This window comes from Drosophila suzukii, chromosome 2L (assembly GCF_043229965.1).
Source record: "Drosophila suzukii chromosome 2L, CBGP_Dsuzu_IsoJpt1.0, whole genome shotgun sequence".
Lineage (NCBI taxonomy): Eukaryota > Metazoa > Arthropoda > Insecta > Diptera > Drosophilidae > Drosophila > Drosophila suzukii.
This window is the reverse complement of record NC_092080.1, coordinates 8,733,336-8,760,731: the sequence shown is the minus strand read 5'-3', so window position 1 is coordinate 8,760,731 and position 27,396 is coordinate 8,733,336. Positions and strand designations below refer to the sequence as shown.

The 27,396-nt window shown below is 38.2% G+C and overlaps 1 protein-coding gene and 3 non-coding genes across 8 annotated transcripts; 3 read left to right on the top strand and 1 right to left on the bottom strand.

Annotated features, from left to right (window-relative positions):
- Positions 1-830: 830 nt before the first annotated feature.
- LOC108021201 (apoptosis-resistant E3 ubiquitin protein ligase 1) lies at positions 831-27,227 on the bottom strand. 5 transcript variants are annotated; one of them, XM_017089793.4, is made up of 9 exons: positions 26,763-27,227; positions 4,809-5,251; positions 4,236-4,748; positions 3,632-3,830; positions 3,440-3,576; positions 2,661-3,386; positions 2,264-2,590; positions 1,895-2,157; positions 831-1,811 (listed from the first exon to the last, which is right to left on the bottom strand). In XM_017089793.4, exons 1-9 carry the CDS (start codon positions 26,956-26,958, stop codon positions 1,709-1,711), a joined length of 2,907 nt encoding a protein of 968 aa, XP_016945282.1. In that variant the 5' UTR covers positions 26,959-27,227; the 3' UTR covers positions 831-1,708. The 5 variants fall into 5 exon arrangements, with proteins under 5 accessions (XP_016945282.1, XP_016945283.1, XP_016945284.1 ...); XM_017089794.4 differs by having other exon boundaries at positions 2,661-3,368; positions 26,763-27,226; XM_017089795.4 differs by lacking the exon at positions 26,763-27,227 and adding an exon at positions 17,345-17,496.
- On the top strand, positions 23,380-23,451 carry TRNAQ-CUG (transfer RNA glutamine (anticodon CUG)). Its single transcript has one exon. It is a non-coding gene; the product is annotated as a tRNA-Gln (tRNA).
- TRNAQ-CUG (transfer RNA glutamine (anticodon CUG)) lies at positions 26,118-26,189 on the top strand. The gene has a single exon. It is a non-coding gene; the product is annotated as a tRNA-Gln (tRNA).
- TRNAQ-CUG (transfer RNA glutamine (anticodon CUG)) lies at positions 26,346-26,417 on the top strand. The gene has a single exon. It is a non-coding gene; the product is annotated as a tRNA-Gln (tRNA).
- Positions 27,228-27,396: the final 169 nt, after the last annotated feature.

Genomic DNA, 27,396 nt, shown 5'->3' with positions numbered 1-27,396 from the left:
ATAAAAATTAAATTTATTTTAAATTAAATAATATTAAAGAGAAATGGTTCTCTTCTTCAAAGTTTCGGGTTAGTTTCGACAAGAAATTATTTTAGGCTTAACCTTGGGGTCGAAGACTTTTCTTTTCGGACTTTCTTCTGATTCTGGCATTTCACTTTCATCTCTGCCTCCCCAAAGATATTACCCAACAGCCCACGAAGATGCTGCTTGTGACCCTGCCCGGAGAGATTTGGATTTTGGAGCGCGTGCCCCTCTAGAAAGTGACAGTTTCGGTGCACACTTCTAGGTAATGTCCACTTTCTCCTTCGACCGCACTCAGCCCTTCAGTGCTATCCATACTCTAATTAGTTGCTAATAATTGTTTAAATGCCGACGCACACACATTTGGGCACACTTGACTGGATGAGCACGCGTTTTGACGGCTAGAAATTGTTGATTGGCCACCCAGTAATTTGTCACTCACGCTCCACCCAACTCTCACTGGCCCAAACATTATATATCTTGTCATCAAAGACCCCAAACCGATGTACAGTTAACAGAAGTTACGCTTTTCATCGGCATGGTTTTATGGTTGCGTAATACTCCATGAGTTCATTGGCTTTCCTCGAAGTTGGGTTTCTGCAGGTGACCTCCGGGGACCTTGGAAAGAAAGTTGTACAACTTTTATGGCACCGGTTTCTAGATAAATAAATATAAACAAGTGCAGTTTATCACTAAAAAAATTAATAAATTATATAAGGGCATAAATTGAAGAGCGCATTTTATAAAAATGAATTACCTTATACAGGTCTCCCCACTCTAACCTTTTAATAACAAAACCAAGTACACAATTTCCGTTCTAAACAGTAGACTTTTATTACTTTTAACCATTTGAACCAACCAAACTTCCGCCAACCCATTGATATATAAGCTTTTTAGAGTTCTCTCAACAACTACAATTCCATTACATTTACTAAATTTTAATTTGTATGACATCTTTGATTTTTGCTTTGCGATTTAACAACATTTAAAAACTACGATTCAACATTTGCTTCCACATATTGCTTATAGGAGAGCACAGCGAGGGAGAAGGATTTGGGATTGTATTCGAGTTGTGCCACAATTTGGCAATATATATTTGGTTTTCAATTAGAAGAAATGCATATAAACATTGCTCTCTGTGAATGTTTTCGACCATATAACGTTTACAATTAATTTTAAGTACAGTATGCTACAAATTTTTTGGTTTTTCTCTGGGGTTTTCTTACACAGCGCAACTAACAGTTAATTAGAGTAGTTTTTGGTTTTAATGGCTACTTATTTTGCTTTACCGATAGGTATTTTTAAAAGTTTTCAATTACGCTTAAGTTGCATTAGTCTATAATACAATTATCACATTCCTTTTGATGATGATATATATTCGGTTTTAATTTGCATCTTGACTCGATTTATAACTACACACTCGCTACGCCGGCTAATCCGTGAATATTATTGCTTAGGGGATCTCCCGCCAAGGGATAATAATAATATCTCTAGCCAGGGACTGAATTTAATTGCAATTTATCACTAGGCTGGCTTACGAACTAGGTTCACTTAGTTGCTAGGCATGACATTTAAAGCGCACAAAAAGGAACACAGTAGCGTAGCAGACGAAAATCGAGGGCTATTGCCCCGCCCTCTTCCATTATCCATTATTCTATATCCTATAGTATATCCTATATTTGTGTATCTAGACCATGCCGAATCCCTCGCTGCCCTCGCTGATGGCCAAAAGCAGCGACTTTTCGAACTGCTCGTAGCTCTCGTAGTCCGGCAGGCACAGCTGGTTGAAGCTGTAATCGAAAAAGTTTCGTTTCGTTTAGTGAGGGTTAAGATTAAAAACAAATAATTTTCTAGGGGAAAACATCCCACCCACCAGGTGTGCGCCGTGGGCAGGTTGCCAAAGGTTGGGGCCGCCGTTATCTGGAACTGGGGATTCAGCTCCTGGAATCCCCCTGGCGGCAGCTGGGAGCATCCTGTGGTAAACTGCAGCAGCCTGGCCATCTCCGTCTGGCTAAAGTTGCTCACTCCGGCCCAAAACCATGCCAAAACCCGTCGAAACTCAGCCGAATTGCCATTGGCGATGTGGTGCGCCTTGAAGTCACTGATGGAATATTCCCCAGTTCCGCACATTAGCAGCTGCAGAAAGGGAAAGTATTTATTTAATTGAAAAGTAACTCTTTATTAACTTCAATTAATTGGCTAGCCAGTTTTGCAGTTGGTTTATTTCCACATTATAACTCACCTCCAGTTCGTTCTCATCGAAAATGCTGAGTAGATTATCGGGTATAATAGAGTTTAGACCCTTTAGAAAACTGTCCACCTCATCCTTAACACTGTTGCAAAGTCGCTGCTGGGCCAAGGAGTCCAGGTACTGGTTTTTGGTGGCATTGGTAACCCGAGTCTTGGCCCCATTGGGAATCAGTTCGATGGTCTTGCTCAGCTGCCCACTACTGGCGTCGTACATCTCCTCCACGAAGTACAGCTCCAAAGTGTCCGTGGCATCTAGATCGGTGTCCAGAATGTACTTGATCTTGGACAAGTACAGGTCAGGGTCATCTTGCTCAAAGTACTGGGAGGTAAAAGCAAATTAGATACTTTTAATATGATAGAAGGGTATTTTTTTTCTTCAAACGACCCACCTTATAGTGCACTCTTAGACCAATAAGTTGTGCCAAAAAGGAGCGACTAAATCTGGCCCTGACCAGCTGGCGATAGCTTCCTCCCAGGGCGCTCTCGAACAGACACTTGCCCACCATCTTGCCGGCGAACTCAAAGTGCTTCAGTTTAAGATGGGCAGGACGCGTGGGATTCGGATGGACCAGAGCCTGATGCTTGTCGTGGAAGGTGCAGAAGAGTCCTCCGCGGGCATCGAACAGGGAACTGCATACCAGCTCAAACCACTCCCTCCTCAGGCCACCCCAGTCGATGCCCTGTTCGCCCTGGAAGGTCACCTCGAAGTTGCCACACCAATCGGACACCGAGAATCCCTTGGCCGCCTTCATGCTGCTCTCCAGGATCTTCTCCCGCTGAACCTTCAGGGCCATCTTCTCGTGATAATAGCTAGCATGGAATTTGCGAACCTCATGGTAGAAGAAGTCCTGCTTATCCTTGAAAGTCTCTGAACCGCCAATGTTCTTCAGCAGGAAATGTGTAAAGGTGGCAGCTATGATATTCCGATCCTTGGAGGCCAACTCGATCTTGGGCTGAGCTCCGTCGTCGATGATGAAAACAGGACCATGCAGCTGGGAGACCAATTGCGGCAGGAAATGGAACTTGGTCGAAGGACACAGCCGGAAGGTGGCAATCCTCTTGGGTATGAACTTGAGGATCATCTCCTTGATGGTCACCTGGAAGATAAGCGAGTTCTGAGCCCTCACATTTCACTCAATACCTCGGAATTCTCGAGTTGTCCACTCACCTGTTTGGGTCCCACATAGCAGAGCACCTTCCTCGGCTTGTTCTTGGAGACACCAAAAATGCTCAGCAGTTTGGCCTCATAGCAGATGTTGTGCTTCCTCGAGGCTATGTTCTTGTGCACCAAGGTGGTGTCGCTGCCTAGAAGAAGTTTTAAATTGGTATATCTTTTATAGAGATTTTTCATAACACTAACTGCTCAGCACTATTATGTCAAAGTCTCCATTGGGCAACTGCTGATCCCGGTAGCTGATCACGGCCCTCAGACAAGTGGGCTCTGGAAAGAGAGCCGTCACTGAGACCCGGGAGTTCACCCTGTCATAGGCGAAGACAATCGCGTGCTGCAGCTTCTCCACCGGAACACCATGCAGGTCGTAAATTGCCACTTGATAGCCCTAGAAATAAAACAGGGAAATATAATGGCGAAACATTATAAAACACCAAAACACTTTTAAAGACCGGTTTCTCGAATGTCGGTTAAGATTTATGGGAAGGATATTTATACATGATAAGATACCCAAACGGTTTCTTGAGTGCCGGTTAAATAATAAATTGAAAAAAAAAGTTCCTGTTAAGGATATTATAATTAAAATAAATTATAAACGTGAAGTAATGTGATTTGCATTAGGTTTATATGGTCGTTAGTCTCTCAGATGGATAGCAAATTCTTACTTTTACTGTCACTCAAAAATGGCACTAAAAATTATAGCTAAAATAGTTTTCTAGCTGTTAAAAAAAAATTATTTTTGTTGTATCTCCAAGATAATATTATTTTCAACGAATCTTTTTTATTTCCTTACCTGTAGAGCCTCATCCGATTGGTTCTGATCGAACAGGCATGAATTTCCGAACTCATCCCTGGGTTCGATGTGCATCAGAGTAGGTGCTCCTGCGCAGCAGATGACCGTGCTGGCGGGCCTGATGAACCTCGACCGCCTGGCATCAATGGCTCCCGGCAGAAAGGATCGCAAGAAGGGCGATCCGGCAATGTGACTGGCTCCAATCAGCACGGATATCTTGTACTGACCCGCAGTTCGGACTGTGAACTTGACCTTGGCAATGTTGGCGTTATTGGGATCGGTGGAGGAGCCCAGTTCGCTGATGGTGACCACCTTGCGTGTACCCTCGGTGACCTCGACGAAGAACTGGTCCGTATCACAGATGGGATAGGGCTGTCCGTTGCGCTGGAAGAAGCGGACCACGAAGCACATGGTGCCGCCTACGCTGGCCGGATCCTTCCAGTCCCACTGAACCTTGCAGTTGGCGGGCAGTAGATACTTCCCAGTGACGTATTGCAGCAGGGAATGGCGGGCCTGGAGGATTAGGTATATAATAATACTAATTCTTGGATAGAAATTCCTGAGCTACTCTACCTCTGGGGCAAGTGAGGGCTGCGTCATGGCAGCCAGGGTGACGAGGCCGGCAACTGAGACGGATACGACCAGCATGCCACCCCATGTCCAGGCGTCCTGATGCTGGCTACTCTTGACCACCGTCGACCAGAGCTGCGCCTTCAGGGCGTCCAGTTGGGCCTTGGAGGTGGGCAGGTTCTGTCGAGCACCCGACCACAGTTGCCAGTCCTTGCCGAGGATCTTGCTGGCCCGCGAGTCCTCCAGCCAGTAGACGTCCTCCAGCGAGGCAACCTCCACGGCCAGCAATCTTTGGTAGTGGTGCTGCAGCCGGTGATCCCTTAGCCACTCACGAAGGATCAGCTTCTGCTGCAGATGCAATGCGGCACGCTGGAGACGCTGCTCGTCCAAAGGCGGCAACTCTGGCAGACGCTCCGGATCGCCGCAGCTCGACAAGGAGGAGATCCCTGGAATGGTGGATAGATATTCGGTGTTTAAGGCAGGTTTTCTCAAAAGCAGCTTAAATAAAAGTGTTAAAATTCTTAAACCACTTATAACTTAATTGGATTTTACAACATGAAATTAATTATGGAATGTAGTAGATAATAGATGAACTGTAAGATGCGCAACGCCCATACAACTGAATGTCCAGCAAATGTTGAGAGAGTTTTTTCTTTAATCTTAGTGTTTATTTTCGTAGATACTTTTGTATAGTCTTTGCTTTGACTTAGGGAAGGTATTATCTTCTACAAGCCAAAATTTATTTTCCCAATTGTAGTTATTAGGTTAGGTTAGGTAGTTCTTAAAATAGAGTCAAATTTGAAAACCGTATAGGTACCTTCATAGGTGTTTGTATTCACTAATAACACTGTTTATTAATTAGTATCTAATTAATCAGAAAATGTGGGTTTCTTTGTTCATAATTTATAAACATGTCAAGTTATTTTTTCAACCGTGTAAATCAGCGAGAAAAAAATATGATGGCGCCTGTTAAATGGGAGACAACTTTTTTGGTAATTGAGTTTAATGGTTAAAGTTTCGAAAACTTTGCCGTCATGTCAACTGTTTGCCAGTGTCATCATCAACGTCGAGACCTTCCATCCGTCAGAATAACTTGGTGCTCAACGACTTCCGATGGTGTCTAGAATTACAGACCAACTAATTTGGCCAGGCGACTACGTCAATGCCGCAATTCCCTCCTTTTTTTCTGCCCTCAACAAACTTCCAATCAATTACGTTTCAATTTTTTATGACTTAACCCAATGCCAAAACGAAAATAGCCAGAGAAAACGACATTTAATGCGTTGTTTGTCGCTTATCGCCGCCTGAAATCGAAAACAACGGGTTTCCCTCTATCGCATAAAGTCCCCCTGCTTAACCCCCATTTTCGGTTCCTTGAAAGCTTAACCCTGTAGTTCCCTTACCCCTATATCTCAACTCAGCGAACAACTTTCATTTGGCATTATTGTATTTCCGTTGGTGTTGTAACTTTGACTTTTCACCATGTAAAAAGTTAAGTGGATGACAAAGACAAAGAAGAAAACTCCAAGGAGGCATGAATAATGGGAGGTCGGGAAATGCAGTGGTTCAATTTAATATGCTAAGTAACTTCCAAGAAGGAAAATAAGTGCAACTGCCCCGGAGCAATAGGAAATTATAGTTAAAATATTCATGAAAAAAACTTTAAGCAATTTTCAGAGAGAAAATTCTAGGGAAACGATTACCACGTTTTTGTCTTTCTTATTAAAAAAGTTTCTACAGTGTAGATCACAATATTCAGAAGATATTATAATTTACCATTTCCGATTTTTATTTTGTCTTTAATTAATGGAAAAATATAAAATAAAAAAGGTTACATTACATAAATACATTACAATTTATGAAAACGGAAGATAGGAAACACATTAATAAAGGTAATATATTGTTCAGTAAAAAAAACTTAATGACATATCCAAAGGAATATAAAATGAAACTGCATACTTGAAAAAAGGTTAAATAAATATCATAAATATGTTGACCTTTCCATAACATACCAAAAACGGAAGATAGGAAGCACATTAATAAAGGTAATATATTACTTAGTAAGAAAAAATTGCATGGCATTTCTAAAGGAAATAAAAACACATAAATAAGAGTACATTTTGTGGTAATTCCAAAAGAAAGCCATGCCAAAAAACTGTAATGAATTTATGGGAAAAATGAGAATATTAGAAATAGCAGTCCGAATGGAACCTCTGCCGATGGTAAACCCAAATTAACCCCTGGAAAAGTCAGACATCCCGGCTAGTTAACCTCGGTGAAGTGCACTTAAGCCCGGCTCCCACCACGCACCACAAATCCAGCTAAGCCAGAAGCGAAAACCCAACTTAGTTTCGTCCAGGGACCGCAGGAAAACGAAAAAAAACGAAATACTAGAGACCATGCTAAACCACAAAACGAGTAACGTGCAAACGAAACCCAGACCAATTGTGGTTTTTAGGGGGCGGAAAAACCCCTCTTAAAACCCAACCCCTCAAAAAAAAAGTACAAATAATAGAACATTCGTGGAGGAGGTCGATGGTAGGCAAAGTTTGCGTGCCTGACATTCGAAAACGAATTCATTTCGTTACCAATTTCTTTCGTATTTCCCTACAACCCGCCGAATTCCTAACTTGTTCATATTTCGCGCGAAACGAACAACTTCCGTTTGATTGGGCCAAGGCGATAGGAATACGTATATTTCGATGGCAGAAAAATGCCTGAAAAGTCCAAAGTGCCAACAATGAGAAGTTACTTTCCCCAGAACACGGTTTGCCCTTTTCTCTCCACTCTCTTTTTTAATCCCTGGTTATTTGTATAATTAAAGTATTTCCACTGCATATTTAATGGGGCTGCAGCAAACGACCTTTGGCCCAATGGCTGAACAGGAATTACTAATCGTTTTTAATTAAGGACCAACGACAGGGTGAAAATAAGAGGGGAGGAAAAGAGGGGGAAAAGCTGGAAAAGTCACAAAAGTGGCGGGCTGACAAACAAAAGCCGATGAGGAAGGACGCTAAATGAAAATGCCTTCTGAAGGTTAAAGCGCGACGTGCAAGGATGATGACGATGACGACGATGATGATGATGATGAGGATATAGATGATGGGAATGGGAATGGGAATGGGCATGGTGATGATGATAAATGTCAAGTGAAAGCTTCGAGGGGCGAAGAGCAGCAATGACTGATGAGGCCGACTTTTGACAGTGGAAGCTGAAACGATGGGGGAAGGCAGGTAAATAAATGCCCCGGGTGACTGAAACCCCGAGCACTCAAAAGCGACAAAATAGAGACGAAGATAATTCCCTTATCAAAAGTTACTTAATGGCTTCGAAATAAATTTAATTAAAAGAGCTTAGAGAAGGATATAATACTATAAATGCCAAAAATTACATTAAGTGTGCCTGGATTTTGGTTTCTTATGGATTATTCAAGTATTTTTTTAAGTATTAGCAATTCAGTCTATTGTTTTCATTATGTTTTGGGTAGGCCCAAGGTATTATTAAATTATAAATAGGTATATTTCTCTAGCAAATCAATTACTTATGACATACGGACAACTGGGCGTATGCTTGATGTCTTGCCTGCTGATGGTTAGAAATAATTAATCAAGTTTATGAGGTGGAATAATTAAGTTTGCAGCTTGTACACAAAACAAGTGACAGCAATGGAGTGACAACATATTGTCTAAGCTACAGAGTAGCTCTCCTGGTAGATGGAAATCAAAGCCCCCTTTTCAATTAAGGAGAAATGTACTTTATTTTACGTACGAATGGGATATTATTCTTAGAAAATCAATAGGTATTTACTCCAATCATTAAACCCCCTAGTTCAATTCTTACCCATTGCTTCTCCGAAACACAATTTCACTTCGCATGTGGGAAAACTCTTGCCACTCGTCGATCTCATCACGCCTCCAACCTTGATGTTATTCACGATCATGGATATATCATAGTTGTTCACATAGTCGGGAGGAAACCCCTTATAGGTAACATAGCTACGGATCAGAATTAAATCCGGTCTCAAAGCGGCATCTTCGGGTGTGCATTGCATCTGACCCATATGTGCAAGGGAAATGTTCCTTTTGCTTCTGTTAATTTTGACAAAGAACTCTAAAAAGACCTGCTGAATTTCGAATTGTGCCAGTATTAATGGGGATTTCCCCCGGACCTTTTGTTCGCTCATTAGCACAAGGATGGCAGGATGGTAGAATGGCAAAGGCAAAGCCGTCGCCAAAGTGCTGGGCAAATGTTTGCAGAACGAGCCAACTTGGCCTATTAGCCAAGGGCTGCTTTAGGCCAGAAAATTAAATGTCCCCAGCTTACAGTACAGTGCTTAATGGATAAGGCGCCCTTCTTTAAAAGCGAACTTTTAAATAAGTAAAAAGTAAGTAAGTAAATTCCATAAAAAGTTAGGTTAAATCTAATTTTTAGTAACATACAATTATATAAAAATCAAAAAGAATACAAATATTTTAAAATTCTTAAAAGGATTAACCTCTTGAACTTATCAAGCTTTTTAAAGTAGCTTTACGAAATAAATATATTTTAAGTTCCCTCTCATGTTACATGGAATGTAATGTTTTTTCTTTCTTCTTAAAATTGATTTTACAATTTGGAAACGTGCTGTTATTGCACAATGGCAGCCTTTTTCCAGGGGGATGCATGGAATGATTTCGCTGTTTATTGTTTGCTTTTCACTGTCTGCCCTCGCTTTTCCTCCGCTTTTCGCCTGGAATTCCCTGCTTTTTCCCCACATTTTCTCCCTTTTTTGTGCTTTTGCTCCATTGTTATCCCTGCATTGTTGTGCTCTTTGCTTTATCCTTTTTTATCGATTGTTCTCTGACGATGGAGGCTGCAGAAATTACAATTTGAATGACATTCGATCGAATGAAGGGGTGAAGGGGGGTGCAAAGGGGGCTTCAGGGGGGAGAGGGGGCGATTAAGGTTGCCACAACAAAAGCCGCAATATTTTCCTTAACCCTCTTGCTCCTTTTGTGCTTGTTTACCAAAGTGAAAAATGATAAAATTGCCAGCTTCATCTTCCACCGAGGACATCCTGTATGTGTTCCCGTATCTCCCCATTGCCCCTTTTATTCATCTCTCTTTCTAAAAGCACTTTAAAAAATATTGTCTTAAAATAAAAAAAAATATTTTTTTAAAATTTACATTGATTCCTTAAAACGCAATGGTAACAAGAAATGATGCTATTGTCTATGGCCTCAAACCAATACTCAACTAAAGGGAGTGCGAGAGAGACAGAGATATGCATGCAGCAAATCTGCTGTTTGCAAGATTGTTTTTCCTTTATTTGCTCATAACTTTTAAATGAATGGTTCGCTTTGAACCCTTTTTGATTTGTAGATGGGTATTGTTATACAGAACAATATTTCATTTACACTTTTAAAAAATATTAAAAATCGGTGGCGCTACATATGTTTTATAAAAAGTTGACATATAAAATACTTAGAAAAAACGATAAAGGATAAGTTCAGAAAGTTAGGAAGAATTTGTACATGTTTTCTGGCTAATAAAGTAGGGTTATACAATTTTTCGACAATTTTTTTGTATTTACCTATAACTTTAGGAGAAAGGTTTGCTGAGTGCAGCCTGAAGTTTTGTTCGTGAAATTTTCAACCAGCCATCGAGAAACTGGGCGAGTGAACAATGTCCGTTGGCTGCACTCGACAGCTGCAACAAAATCATCCACAAATATTTCATCTGCTTACAATAATTTATGTTGCCTGTCTGCAGCAGACAACACAGCAAGGGAACAAGTGGCAGTAGGGAAAAATGTGGGTGCGAGGAATATTTGCATATTTAATTTAAAATAAAGCGCACTTCATTGCTTTGCAGCAAGAATACTCATACACCCCATGTTCGCATATATACTACATATATATAAATAAGTAAGGGAAACTCATACGAATGCAGGAGCACTCACCCCGGAGCATGCCACACTTGCCTCAAGTGGCGGCATAAATTCAAATGCCACTTTGGCAACAGTCTCGGCAAATTACGTATACGCAATGTAGGCACACAAACGAAAACAGTCATCCCTCTCTCTCTCTCTCTCTTTCTCTTTGTCTTTCTGTTTCACTCTGTTTTTCTCCGTGTTGGTTCCCAAGTGTCCTTACGGCAAGCTGTGCTCACCTCTCCCCCACTTATGTCCTTCCTTCTCGCAGGATTCCAACAGTTTCCATCTCACTTCCCCGCTGGCTGCTTTTCATATAAATTTTGCAATTTAGGCAAAATCTGTAGCCAAAATACTTAAATATGGGAGTCAAATGCAGGTGAATACGATGGGGATATATTTAGATCTCTCTCTATCTTCGATATACATAGTTATATGATAATGTTAAACCATTTCCTGAATATTTTAAATACTAGTAATTACGGAAAGTATGCTATAATCATCAAATAAGAATTATATTGTCCTTAACACTTGCTTTGATTAAAAAAGTACAACAAATACCTATCATATTATATCATATTTTAGTATTAAAAGGTTTTTTTAAGAAAACCCCCTCAGTTACTTAAGTTGGAATCCCAATATTAACTACTTAGGCAAAGTGCAAACACCTAGGGTAAACCGCATAAAATCTGTCTGAAATCTGTTCAGTATCTCTAAATATATCCCCATCTAGACAATACCCCACTTTCTCTGGCCAGAGAACAATTTCATTTATTTGGAAAAACATTTCGGCAAACACACACAGAAATTTGCCGAGCCTTGGCCTCCGGGGAGAGACGGCAATGGAGACACAAGACAGGATATAAGGACAGGCCCAGGAGAAAGTGACAGGGACGTAGACAGCGGAAGTGCAGGAAAAGAAGCCATCATCACATAGTTCCTATGCCTTTTTTTAGGCCCGCCCCAAGGTGCAGTTTACCTAAGCCTGGACAGACAAAATGAGCGTTGCAATAAAATTTTTAAACACTCACATTTGGGGGCAGGCATTGGGAAAAAAAAGGCACAGGTGAGGGGTGAAAGGTGTTGCCTTGGCAATTGCCTGCAAATGATGCCACAGACGAGAATTTCAGACAGCGGATGACTACCTCGTTGGCAGGCTTCAGGAAAAAAACAGGCAGGAAAAGCCAAGGAAAAGCTTTGAAAGCAGGGGGAAAACTATCAGGTAGAGGTAGGAAAATCAGAACAGAGTAACAAGATTTTACTTTTATAATTTAAACATTTTAAGGAAATTCTATTGGACATCGGAATTTATGTGAATTGTGTTTCTTAAAATACAATTTCCTTTCACTTTTGTTTATTAAAAAATGTTTTCCTAAAACCATAATAAGTTTCAAATTGGATTTCAAAAAAGATTGCTACGTAAATCCTTCTTTTAATTACAACTTATAGAACTTCCTAAAAATTAATGTTATAAAAGTATATTTTATGAACAAAGTAGCGAAGAGTCTGCTGAAGAGTCTGTTTCTTATCCTAGAAACAATTGAATGACTTAAAGTATTTCTTCAAACACTGAATTAACGTTTTTATTCATACCAAAAGTTAGAACCGTATGTTAAAGTTGTTCAGTTTAATTATTTGTTTTTATAAGGGTGAACATTTTTTTCCTAGTGCATTTGAAAAGGCGGATAAGGATAAAGGCTAGACATCTTGCCTCATCTTGCACCTCTGACTTGGAGCTTCTTTTGGCCATCGGTAGAGCAACCGCAGCTGTTGCACCTGTCTACATAGCTCACCTTTGTCTCCTTCCCCCTGCCCCGCCCCCCTTTTTGGTCGCCTCCCTTTTTTGGCTGCTTTACATTTCTGTGGCAAGGATGCAAACTTGTATCCTTTGCATGCGGGCAACCCGCACAAGCCGCACGGCACAACTTTGAAGGCAAACAGATGTTCGCTGCTCACTTGCATATGGGGGTATGCCCAACCCCAGAAACCCCCCCGTTAACCGCAGCCCCCTTTTTTTGCACCCCCTCATCAAGGCGGTGTGACATTAAATGTCGCTTAATTTGAGTGCCCCTTGGCAGCACCAGCTGTTTCCGATGGGCAGCATTTGGCACAGCGGGTTCCTTGGCTGCATTTGAAAACCACAAATGCAGAGGAAAAGTGGAAAAAGTGGAAAAATCATCAGCCATGAGCATTATTCACACTCAGGAATGACAGGGAAGAGTGAAATAAACTGTTGAAAAATTCCAGACAAGAAATGTGCGGTTGCATTTTTGCAATTTATCGATTTCGAATTAGGTAAGAGTGTTTCCCCCAAGAGCAGAGCGATTTTCAGAAAAGGAATAACATTTCAATGGCAATTAAAATTCATTTTGTGAAAATAAATTTAAATAGAAACAAATTATTGGTTGGCTATAAATATTTTAAAACAGAACGAGGAAAATAAATGGAATTTTCCTCTGATAACAAATAATGTTTGTAGTGTTGCAAGTATAAAGTTTTTATCATTGGGTGTTGATAAATTCAATTCACATAATTTTTGGCTATTATAAATTGAATTTTAAAATGTATTTATTTTTTTAGTTTATCTAGTCTTGAATAAATTCACTGTAATGTCTCTTCACTTGCCATTAAATCAGAATTTCATGACATAATTTCAGGTCCGGTCAAACATAATGCAAATTTAAATGCAATTCCGATTGGTGAGCTAAAAGTCATTACAGCTCTGGCTATCAACGGAAATTTATGCGATAAATATGCATTTGCACAGTTGTTATGTAAACAACTGCAGGCGTACAGCCACCAAAAAAAACCCTTAACCTACTTCCGGTTCGGTGGTGAAAGAGAGAGACAAACAACAGAGCAGGATGGCATAAATTCCATTATTTATTCATTAATTTAAGACCCAACCAGGCCTGAACTTAATCAAAATTTGCTGAGCACCCCCCACATACCATAATCGTAGTTTCCATAGTTTCGTTATTTGATTTTTGGTCTGTTTCGGGCAATTTAATTAAGCACTCCGCCTTTTTGTTTCTAGCTGCCAGGCGGAAAACTGCATTTTCTCCCGACCTTACACGTGAAAATCCACAAAAAGCAATTTGCAACTTTAATGCACACACACTCACACACAGACTCGCAGGATGCGCGGGGGCGGGAAATCCCATCGACACGCCCACTGAAAAGCAGTGAAAAATCCACTGACATGAGCCTGCAACTTTTACCTCTGCCCCAGGATTTTTTTTCGGATTATTTTCTGCTTTGGCTGCATCTAACTGGGTAAAGAGAAGCCAAATTGGGTTAAAACCATAATGCCAAAGTATTAATGTTGCACTTAGTGGACGAAGGGGTTTTCCGGGAGGGGTGAAACCGCAAGCATGAATTGGTTTAGGAAGGCGCTACCTGTATAAAATGGTATATATATATATGTATGTGTGGCAAACATGGCAGAAAACATTTGCCAACTGCCGTCAGCACAGACTGCAATGGAAAGCCTTTCTCTGGGGCCCCGGCAATTAATGGCCCGAAAGGCAAAACACAGAAGGGGTAGAAATCGAAAGTTCTAACTGCAGGTGTTGGGCATCCAAATACCCTTGAGGATAATATATTTATGAAGTGAAAATACTATCTAGGAAAAGATATTTATTCAAAATTATAACAACAGTTCGATATATTCTATTTTAAATAAATTTGCTTTGACTTCTTGATTTTATTTTAATTTATTTTGTATATTTTTTTTGCAGATAGGTTCCTATAATATTTTTATTTCGAGCTTTTTATATGTATTTAATATATTTATTAAGTGAAAACACTACCTAGGAAAAGATATTTATTCAAACTTATAACATCAGTTCGACCTATTAATATCACTAAGTTGTTCTGTATGGTATGGATATATTTTTATAGGATAAAAAATAATTTTCCCTTACTTTTTTATTTTTTAAAAATTTATTTGGTTAATTTTTCGCAGATATGTACTTATTACTTTTCAATTTGATGCGCTAGGATAATTATTATTTAAAAGATTACTAGTACATTATAGTTCAAGAGCTGTGTAACACTTTAATAGGTAACTTTAATTTATTTAGTATTTTTAAAAACTTTAAAAGGCTCTTGCTTTTTTAGGGGGTATCTATAAAACCTTCAAATAATCACCGAAACTAAGCCAAGTCAGATTTTATTCATGAATTCCGTTGGGGTCTGAAAAAGGTTTCCCCGTGTGGAAACCAAGCACCTGCTCACAATTGTTAAGCCCTGCACGAGGGTATGGAAATTCGGAAAACGCAGGTTGAACATGGAATATTTGCTTGCCTACGCTCGCACACATGGATACATTAGCAGGCTATCGCCCTCTCTCTTTCGCAGCCCTCTCTTTTCCACCCACTGGCAACATGAAAATTCGCATAAACAAATTTACACGAACGAAGCTGCAACACTTTGGCATTTGCCAATTGGAGTTTCGAGTTCGTATTTGTATTCATGTGCGTGTGTGCATGTGTGAGGATATCACTGCAGGTGTGTGCGTGTGTATCTGTGTGCAGTAGCTGAAGGTCCTGCGTTGGAATGCGGGAAATAATTTACTCATTGCCCATATTTCCTCATCAAAAGTTTTAAGGCTGAAAGGAATTTGTGCAAATAAATCAGAGGGGCTCAGGATATAAATTCAGTTTTTGATAAAAGCAGTAAAAATAATATTAAATTTATGGTTTAAAAGCAAATAAACTTTATTGCCTTGCAAATTCAAGGAATAATTAAATGTCTACTCTAATAAAAAATTAAGTAGGAAGTATTTAAGAACAAAGCCACACAGACCATCTAGTAAATATTTATTTGATTTTTTTAATTTTTATAGTATAGTATCAATGAAATCAAGTTCAAAAGCAACTTTAAACGACTGAAATCAGTAAAGTTAAAATGATTTTTCAACTTTTTAACCCGCAATGACACTTATTGACACCGCTTAATTGGCCCAAAAGAAAAACATTGGAACTGCATTAATGCAATCATACCTTGTCAGTCGGTAAAATGGAATTAAAAAAGCTGCAATTAATCCTATCAGTCGACAGACATCTGAATTTAAGTGGACAATCAAGCTGAAAGCTGTCATTAATGAGGATTCAAGGCTTATCCTTTTGACACAATGCAGACTGGCTTTTTTACAACTTTTATTTCGAATTAAATTCTTTTTTTAATTTAAAGGGTATTTATTGGTTACGGTTTAACAAGTTTTCTTTAATTTAAAAGGAAAAGGATGTTTCCTGACTTTTTAAGGAATTAAAAGTCTTCCAATTGGCTTCGAGTTTTCCTTGGCCAGGCACTGCAGATGTTGCATCATTTAGTTGCTCTTTGCCATTTCAATTTGCCCGTCTATAACTGCGGCCAGACTTAGGCCTTTGCCCACCCCCGAAAACCGCTTACACATTACGTGCATAAGAGCACTTTGCTGGCCATTTGCGTTTTGCATTTCGGACTGGCTTTCAGGAGGTCCAAAGGCCCCTCCTTACCAAAATTGGTAACCCCCTTCTCTGGGGGTTATGTCACTGGCATGCAAGCGATATCAGACCAGCCCACGAATGGGAAAAAACCAGCTAGAACCGCACTTGACTTTCGTTTTAATTAGAAGTAGGAAAAACGAACCCTGATTGCACATGTGGGCTCAATGCGAAGGTTGAGCTGGTTGTTTTCTCAGGAAGCTTACAGAGAAAAATGTTTCTTAGATTATTATTAATTCAGTTTGAAACACAGCTAAATTAATTATACATGTTACTACACACAAACAAATTTTTACGTAAAATTGATCAATATAATAGTTAAATTGTAACAACCTAACTTCCAAAAACAAAATTCACACAGCTTACCATTTTATGGAATTTTACAATTGGGTAGTAACCAAACCAACAATAAAATACACTATTTTTAATAGATGTTAACCCTTACGTAACTATCCGTAGTAGCCCCAATTTCTTTGGTGTCTACACAGAGAGAAATATTCAAGTACATTGTTCTTGATTTGAGAACATTTGTTCTGGAAAACCGTGAAAGTACATTTTGGTATCAATAATCTCAACACTAGAACGAAATGGTGAGTAGAGAAAACTTAAATTTAGTTTATTTAACAACTTTTTAATAGGTATACACTACAGACTGGACTAATAATTTACTTGTTGAGATACACAATAAAAATACCGCCAATTCATCTTGATTTAAACACAATGAAAACATTTTCATCTTCCACAATTTCCTTCTATTTTTAAGAACATTCTGATCTTAGAACTTAGAACGTCAAAATTCTCTCTGTGTACACTGTACATATATGTTAATAAACTATTTCTTTAAAACAAAATATAATTTAAATTTATTTAATTTTGTGTTTAAATATTTAATTTAGTTATATTTTTATTTGCCTAACAATAACCAGGCAGCTCAAACGATGCACAGCGAATAAAACTCTTGTAGATATTCAAGTTTTATTCGCTGTGCATCGGTTTAGCTGCCTGGGGGAAGCGGAAACGGAAGCACTTGAGAATGAGCGCCATATTGCGCATACGCCGCATTAGCCAACGTCAAATAAAGAAACCGAATTTGAATTTGATGCGGCTCAGCCCAACCCATTTTCTATCACCCAACTCACCTGAGGACGAGGACTGCGAATGGCGCATTGTGGTGGCCATGGCAATGGAGTTTATTTCCGATTCGGGCGACCACATTATGATCTCACTTCCTTTTGCACTCAGCGTTTCAATTAGAGCACCTTGTAAATATATCTGGTTCGTTCGCAACTTAATGGCTAAGTCATGTTTGCCACGGCCTTTTTTCGATTTTTTTCGCTACGGTTTCTTTTGTTTTGTGTTATTTTGTAAATTTTAATTTATTAAAAAAGTTTCGCCCGGAAAGTTTTGACATATTTCATGCATAGCTGCGGATTACTAACGACCGCCGGCAGCTGACGGAGGCGGGGGGCGTGGCTCTGGCTAACAAAACTCTATATACAGATATACACACTTTGTAAGTTCGGTAAAAGTTTTATTGAAAAAAAAAATGAAAAATCACTCAACACAAAAAAGAGGAACGCAAATTGTAAGGGGGAGCAAGTTAAAAATTTATAATGGAATGGAATGAATAGGCCAATTCTTCTTGCCTTGGGAAACTAAAGAATTAAAGTTGGCAGAAGCGAAATTAGGAGACTACAGTTCGGTACAAAACTGTAAGGCTAAGAAGGTACAGATCTAAAAAAAGATTATATTATGAGACTTTGATATATATTATATACTATCTGCACTTGATTTGATTATTTGGGCTTTAAAATAAGCGGGACATAAAAAAGTTTCTTATTTTTATTTTAATGCAACCTCATGAAGTATCTTTTTCCAAATCACTCTTATTTCTTTTATAGGAACACACTGTAATCCTCATTATAGATTTTTTTATTTTAATGCAACATCTTCAAATATTTTTATTTTCCAAATCACACTACTTTTCCTTTTTAGAAACGCACTGTAAGCTTCATTATAGTTTTTACGAGTTTCCTTTTCGTTTTTCCTCTTTTCCGCATTTTCCTCTCCAATTTTGCAGTAATTTTCGCTCTTTGTCTGCCAAGAAAATATATGAAACTTGCCAAAAGCTTAAATCAAAATGAAAGTTTATTCTATATATTTCCCCTGCCCAGTTTCCTCTAATCCAGTGCCTTCATGACCGCCATTAGTCGGCAGGAAAAGCCCACCCCACTTTCACCCCCCGCAGTCTTAATTTTAAACACATTTTCAAGTGGCAAGTGCCAAATGACAGTGGCAACGAAACAACAACAGCAACACCATCGATCTACATCCTTGGATAAAAGGGGGAAAAGTGGGTGAAAAACGAGGGAAAACTAGGAGCGTTTGATGGCATTGTAAACACTCAAGCTCCCGTCACTCCCCCTTTTGGCCTGCCTCAAATTGCTGTCATTAAATTGAAAGTGCAAGGAGCAACAAAAGCAGGGACACAGGAAGAAAATAAAAGTAATTAGGGTTCTATTCTAAAAAAACCTTCCTTGAGTCTTAAATTATTCCATATATTTCAATATTTCCTTTTTAAAATATTGTAGTTCTTACGCAGAGAGAAATATCGAAGAACATTGTTCTTGAATTGAGAACATTCGTTCTTAAAAACCGTGTAAGTACATTTTGGTATCAATGTTCTCAATACTAAAACGAAATGGTGAAAAGAGAAAAGTTAAATTGAGTTTATTTAACACATATATATATAATTCTTTAACTTTCAATTTAGTTTTTCTGAATAGATAAGAATTTAGTTTGTTTTTTCAGTGGATCAGAGACAAAAGCTCGTTGCTGTTGACCTGACAAGGACAACTATTCCAGATCTAGTATACATATAGCTCGAATCTACCCAAGTTAGCTCAGCACATTGCGTGTGCTGCTTTCCTTATTTTCTTCTTTTTTCTATATAGTTACGCGATGTTTATTTACACAGCTGAGACTCAATTACAGTCAAGTGTGTGAGACGTGAGAGGTGGAAGATAGGAGATAGGGGATAGCAGGGCTGAAGAAAGTGGAGAAAGGGGGCATTGGTCCTCTCTGAAGAGAAATTGCTGAGAACAGCTCAATAAAAACTACAAACGATTTGCGCGTGCCAACTCGACAGGGATAATAAACAAGCAAGTTTACAATCGACAGGACAAAAACAGATAAAATAGTGGAAAGTTCGAAAAATCGAATTGAATTGAAAAGATAAGTGTTTTAAATGTTTTCGATAAATTTTCAGAAACCTATCTTTTTTATTACTTCAAAAATTTAAGAGCTAGACAGAAAATTATACATTAATTTATCAAATTTCAATAGTATTCTTGAGAACGAAAATGTATTATTAAGCTTTCATTAAAGGACTTTCATTTTCATTGCTCTTTAAAGAATCCTTCAACTATCTCCCACCTATGTCTCGACCATCTCCGCAAGAATACTAATTCTTGAGAACGAAAATATATTATTAAGCTTTTTAAAGCGCTCTTTATGAAATTGGTCTTTAAAGAATCCTTCAACTATCTCCTATCAAAACCTTGACCATATCCGCCATAATCCCGTTCCCATTTCCTCTGGGCAATCAAATCCTGTCGTTGGCTGCCACATCGATGTGCAGAAGTCACCCATCTTGATTCGTGGGCCCGAAAGGAAAAACCCCTGACCAAGCATGGACAGGGCCAATATTTATTGATGGCACTCTCGACATTGACAGTGGGGCAAAAACGTGAGCGAAAATTATGCGGCATCCCCCTTTTGGCCCACAGAAGTCAATAATTTCGTAACAGCAACCGAAGGCAGCTTCTCCAATGATGATGATCATCATCATCATCATCATCATTGTGGGGAAAGGTGCCCATTGATGGCGCCATTTTTGTTTTTGTTTGTGAAAGTGTGTGCGTGTGTGTGTGTGAAAGTCCTGCTCCTGTGTGCGAGATGTCTGGTAATGCGAGCTGACAAAACTTTCTCTGTGTGTCTGGCATTTGTTTGTCTGCGTTCGTGTGTGTTTACTGTCGGAATTTGTAATGAAAGTGAGCTGTTCATTTGCTTTGGGGTCATCAAATAGCCCACACACTGACAAAAAATAAGGATCCTATGTCATTAAAATTGATCAAAATGTTGTTTGGTAGATTAGGATCAGCAATATTTCAATATATCTTTTAAATAGTAAATTAGAAAATAAAATTGTTGTTGTAATTACTTTTATTTTGTTATTTATATTTAATATTTCTTTTAAAAAATATGAATTTTGTTATTCTAATCATTGGCAATTGTTTAATATATAAATATTTCTTTTAAAAAACATGAAGATTTAATGAATATTTGAAAAAGAATCACATCTTTGCCCACTAAATATTATTTTTCGGAAATTGTTTCAATTTAAATAATTAGATTTTCCCTAGTGCATGTCCAATCTGCCCTTCATATACCATTTCCCCTTCCTTTTTCCGCCTTTTGCCTTGCGTGTAAAGTAAATGTTGGCTCATGCCATATTTTGTTGTTTTACGAGTTGGGCAAAAAAATAAACCAAGTAAAAAATAGACGAGGCAAGCAACAAAAAAAAAGGACAAGCCAGGCCTATGCTAACCATAACTTGTCATAAGTCCGGGGGGTTCTTGAGTTCTCAGGTCGAAGATACGAGTGAAGCCAAATATAGGCATGATACTGAAACTTTTATGACTACAAATTTCTTTAGTGCAAAGCCGGGTCGAAATGCGTACTTTATGTTAATGCCCAATGCACGGCGAAGAGGGGCGAGGATTTTGGGGGGGAAAGGAATGAGTTAGGGCGGGGAAAGTCGCAGATGGAGAAAGCCTAAGGTATCGGGGGGAAATGCGGCGAGATTGAGAGACTGCGGCAAAGTTTTTGGTACCAAGTATGTTGGGGTATATTGGGCAAAAGTATAATAAATTTAAAAAAAGCTGGGGATCATTAGTTTTATTTTAAATAAACGTTAAAACAAAACTTCTTTGCAATACTTAGTATCCTAGAAATGCGATGGTATATGAAAAAAAAATATTTATAATGCTGGTGCCTAAAAGTAGGCTTCACAAAATGTTCATAGGCATAAAACGAATTTAGTATCTTCCAAACCCAAGTGATATTGACTTTTTCCAACCACAATTTTCAAATGCTGAATACTTCATATAAGCGTAACTTTTTCCCAGGGTATCACCAAATAACATATCATTTTCCATTTCCCATAAAGTAAGTTTTAAACTGTTTTTCATTTTCTTTGTCCTGCTCACTTTTTTGTTGCTCTCTACACCGCTGTTATGCAAGTTGAAAATAATCTTTTGCGTTGAAATGCGCAAATGTTTTTTGCTTTTCCCCACACGCTTTGTTTGTTCATTCAAGGACTCAACAAAGGCAAACGAACAATATGATAATTTCGCCAAGAAGGAGATGTTGGAAAACTTGGCTGCTGCATTATAATAATTGTGGCTGACAAATGCGACAAAAACAAAAGCTACGACGAGGATATGCCACAAAATGCTGTCGAGAGCCATGGCAATAATGATAACTAACCGCAGAAGAGGGCCGCCAGCGCTGAGGAGACGCATAATAGATGGGTACAGTCGAAATTCCATTTGAAGAACCTTATGTAGTACAGCCTATGCATATGAAAAAGCTTTGAAATAGGATTTGGAAATCAACTGAAGTTGAAACGATTTACGATTTTGATTTTCTACGGAGTCGGGACTATGCTTTAAATCTTCATGTCTTATTAATTTCAAAGTTTCCTATGAAGCTTAAAAAAAATATATGATTATAAAAACAAATCCAAGTTCTTTTAATATATTAATTAAAGAACTTTTACGGAGGAATGGAAAATACTTTTGTACACAGAGGGAAATATGCAAGTACATTGTTCTTGAATTGAGAACATTCGTTCTTAAAAACTGTGTAAGTCCAGTTTGGTATCAATGTTCTGAATATTAGAAAAAAAGTTCGTTCTATTTTTAAGAACATTATTAACTCAGATGAGAACGTTAGAATTCTCTCTGTATAGCTTATTTTTTCTAAAAAATAATTGTACCAATCCGGAAAGAAAAAAAAGGGCTATACATATTTTTCTATACTCTGGTAAATTGAGATTTAAACAAATAATTCGGTTATTATTATTAGATCTATTCTTTTTTATAGATCCAAAAAATCCCCAATAGATCGCGATAAAAAAGGTGATGATAGGGATGTTTTTCTTATGGAGGATTCACTGTAGATAGTGTGTGTGAGACAGGGATGGCAACAGAAAGGAGGCGGGTTTCCGCCCTGACATCTTTGGCCTACATAACAAAAACAGTTGCAACTGTTACAGCACCCAGAGAAAGAGACAGAGAGATGCACGAAAAGGGTGTGCTAGAGGGTGAGAGAGTGATAGAGAGGGAGGGAAAGGAGAAAGTAAAAAGAAAGTGAGTGTGAGCAAGAAGAAGAGGAGGGGGACCCACAATGAGGCCTCTTGTTATGTGCACATGTGTACCCCTTGTTGTTGTTCTTGTCTGTTTGTTGTTTTTTTTTGGGTTTTTTTGTTGTTCTTGCTGTTTTGTTTTTTATTGTATTTCTTGTATTTTTTTTGTCTTCTGTCTCTTGGCACTTGTGTCATTTTTAACTGCTTGCGAGTCTCCGCAGGCTCTCAGTTGGGGTATAAAAACCTTTTAATTTGCTCAGCCGCATACTCCATACATACATACATTCAAACCCAACCCCTACACCACCCACAATCCCTTTTTTCCCAACGAAAACAAGCGCAATTTCCTTTTAATTTCCTTGCAAGCCGGAATGAAACAAAAAAGAAAAGGAAACCCAAAAACGATTTTCGGGCCCGCAAACGAAGAAATGGAAATATTCTTGTTTGCTTTCTCTGCCTCCGACGGACACTGGTCAATGTTTACCAAACAATTATTTCCTCTTTTTGTCGCACAAACTAAATGCTTCCGAATCTCCACTTTCTTGCCTTTTCCTTCCTTCGATTGGGCAACCAATTTCATTCGACTCGCATTTCTGTCTTAATGGAAATGGGTAAATGTTTGGTTTTTCAGTGATTTAATCTTTTATTTTTGCCTATCTCAGCTCGATCCACTTTCTTCGGCAGAGGTCTCTATTTTCGGCAGCGGAAATTCAAGTGGGCGATTTGGCGGCGGGCGATCAGCGCGGTTCCATGGTGTAATGGTTAGCACTCAGGACTCTGAATCCTGCGATCCGAGTTCAAATCTCGGTGGAACCTGAGTAACATCCGTTTTTTATTTTAATGCAACTCATATATGTATATATTCTTTTCTTTTTTGTATTATTTTTAATATGAACAGATAACGTAATCCACTAATTTTAGCACTTTAGAACACATGTTGTATTTAAAAATTGTTGATATTTTTATTGGATCCGACTGTTTATAATTCTCTATGAATTCCACAAGCATTATGTAAGAACAGGCTGAACAACTCAGACCTCACCTGACCCCAGGCATCGGTACATACATATATTATACAAATCATTCCCCAAATGCCACTTTATGCATAATTGACCGCACAAGACCCTTTTTTCCTCTCGTGCCGTTAACTCATTAATTAATATGCAGGTCAAAAGTAAATGCGATTTAAAGGTTAAGCGCGTGTGTAGAAGAGGAAAATTGCGGGGGGAAAATGGAGGAAAATTAAAGGTGCGACAACCAGAATGCGAGTGGACATGTCCATGGTCAAGTGCGTGATGGTGGGAACCGCAAGGGACGAGTGTCATCAACATTAATTGCCAATTAATTCTTAATGACCAAGTCGATCTGTCCGAACCAAAAAAAAACCCATAACATTAACGACATATAATGACAGGTGAAATACCAAAGAAACAAAAATCATAGTGTTCAATAAAAGCTTTGCTAAAAATAAAAAAAAAAATTAACAAAAAAAAATTTAATTTATGTGGAAGACAACAAAAATATAAAATAATTTTCAAGGAAAAGTAAAGACTTGTTATTAGTTTTTTTCTTTTTTGACAGAAGAAATTTGTCATTAAAATCATTTTGTAAGCCAAAAATCAAAAGAAGTTCGGAAAATTATAAGAATAAATGTATAAAGTAACAAAAAATATAACTTATTTTCAAGAAAAAGTAAAGACTTCTTAAAATTGAAATAATTCAAAAAAGTTTTTTTCTTTTTTTGTCAGAACAAATTTGTCATTTAAATCATTTTGTAAAAAAAAAAAATCAAAAGAAGTTCTAAAAATTATAAGAATAAATGATTAAAGTAATACAAAATAAAACTAAACAAAACTAAATATTTAATATAATTATAAGAAAGACAATTCAAAGTATTTATCATGTTAAAATATTTGTTTCATAATTGTCCTCCCTTTTATTGCGAAACATTTCGCTGTGCACACACATTGGCAAACTGAAGATGAGTCAGTCAGTTTATTTAGATAGGATAATGGAACACACGAGCCGAAAACACAACGGAGGCAATTCCTGGTGGAGTTTGAGGAGACCTATAAAATAGCTGCGCACTGAAGTGTGACAAAGAAGGGAGGGGGGTTAATTCACTCCCCAGTTCACAGCAACAATAAAAAATTAATATGCCAAAATGTGGAAAATTGTTAGGGGCAAAATTTGCTTTCTGCATGCATTAATTTGAAAACCCCAACCCAGTGCGTATTAGCAAAGATTAGCTATGGATCATTAGCTTTGAGTGGGTGTCTCAATGGGGGGAGATTTCAAATAAAAACACGTGCTGCCCTATGTAGGTTAGGGCTCTTTTTCGTGGCTGTATTGTCCTCGTTGTCACGAAATGTTTTGACAACTTTTGCGTGGAAAAACGAAAGGTAATGTAATATATGAGCCAAAAAACTGAACGCGATGTAACACAACAAATCATAACTTTTGGCGTTTTTCGGCCATTTATATTCAGCTTGTTATTGGTTTTATCTGTTTCTTCTGTTTTATTTTTTTTTTTGTATTATTTGTTTTTGCTTTTGTACCAAAGAAAAACGGGGGAAAAACGCGTCGGTTTCCCAGGCGTTTGGAAACGTGAAACCAGCGCGGCTCAAAGTAAAACCAAAACTGAGCATTTAAGGACATTTACGATTGATTTTATACCGAAAGCCGAACTCCGAAAAGAAACCCGAGGCCGAGTGACACAGAAAACGCTCGTGTCCTGCGAAAAGAGCCGAAACTTTACGAGGACCAAATTCGGACTAAGGAGCTTTTGCTGCATCCCGGGTTGCTCCTTTTTATTCTCACACCCCAGCAAAATCCAGCAGGTTGTTTTTTGTTTGGCGCGCTTTGTCAAAATTACATTATCATTAGCCACGGCACCCAGTGCCTAATTAGCTTATTTCATTATTACGAAATAACCAGTATATAATAGATTCCTGCATAACGCCTTTTTCCCTAATTGTTTTTTGAGCTTTTGAGACTTAAGCTATTAAAATGCAATCTTATACAAACACATTTGTAGAACTTTGAGATGATATCATTCGGTAGTAATAAACTAAATCTGGTAAACAACCATAAACATAAACACATTTGCCACAAGTTCTTTTTAATAAGGAAGCAATTACATTATAAATACGATAAAGGTGGTAGTTACTATTACTGTTACCACTATTTCATTTTTGAAATCCAGCGTCAGATAGAAGACTAAGGTGTCTATCACGCTGTGCAACCAGGGGTTAAACAATTTTAACGCCTCGGGTTCAAAGACATGTTTATCAAGTTTTTTTAGCCATAGCAACGGCATGGTTTTTAATAACTTTTGGCGTTTTGCCAATCAACGAAAAACAATAACAACTCCCACAGACCTATAAAAAGATGGGAATTTCTTTAAGCTACTTTCTCTTCTGCGATCTTCGGGGTTGGTAGATTCATTAGAAAACTGCCACTTTGCTGCCGTCACCTATAGAGGTTCTATGGTGTAATGGTTAGCACTCAGGACTCTGAATCCTGCGATCCGAGTTCAAATCTCGGTAGAACCTAGGCTACAGATTTTTTTGTTTTTTTTTTTTATTTAGAAATATTTACTTCTTATTTCTTTAAGGCTAAAATTAATATTAATTTAATAAAAACTCAATAAAAACTACCACTCTTGCCCACTATTTATACAACCGTTTAGAAAATCAAATGATCACCGAGGTTCCATGGTGTAATGGTTAGCACTCAGGACTCTGAATCCTGCGATCCGAGTTCAAATCTCGGTGGAACCTGATCAAGAAATCTTTTTTTTAATCTAAAGAAAATAACATTATTATCAAAACCTCATTAAGAAATCAAATTCAGTTCGGTTTATTTGATACCTAAACAAAACAGCAAGTTTATATCGTGGCACGTGTGTTGAGAAAGCTTTTAAAGCTCAAATCGTCAACAAAGTACCGAAAGTTTCAGTGGGCGGGAAAGAAAGAGACGGGAAGAGACCCGACCTTACCAGCAAATACAACAAATTAAAAATATAAACAAATGCCAGAGGCAACGTTCTTAAACCTACGATAAGACACAATACAATGGGCCTCTATCAACCGATTTGGCAACATTATCAGTTATTACGAACTCACCTTTATCGCGGAATAACTGCTTATAGGACGATAGGTTCTCCGATTCCAGCCATTCGTCGACAGAGGGGAGGGGCGGGGCAGTGTGGGAGGCGGTGGGATGCGAGGACCAAATCAATAGCACTATCTTTACCAGCGAAACGGTGAACATCAAACTCAACACCACGGCAATTAGGACCTTTAACGAGCGCTTCAACATAATCTCAAGAGTCCCGATTAAATGCGCAACCGTCTCTTTCTAGCAGAAGTCCAGAATTTTTATTTTGGCGCTACGAACGAAAAATAAAGTAACCGAGCAATGTAAACACTTTCCATAGCCACACGCGATAAACAAGGCGAGCATAATATCAAGAGTATTAAATGAAATTAGTTTTTGAATGATTTATGCAGAAAAAAGCTCAATGTGCAAAAATGCAGCGAGAGCAAAAATAAATGCAATGCGCTGCTTCTTCTTCGTTTTTGGCTGCAACTGTCATTCTGATACCAAAAAAATCTACTTTTACCATTCACAATAATATCCAAAATCAGCTGTTTAGTGGTGACACGAACCTATCATCATATACTACCACCAAGATTAAGCACACACTTTGTTTTTATTTAGAAAAAATTAACTACTAATCCATTAAAATAATTGTTG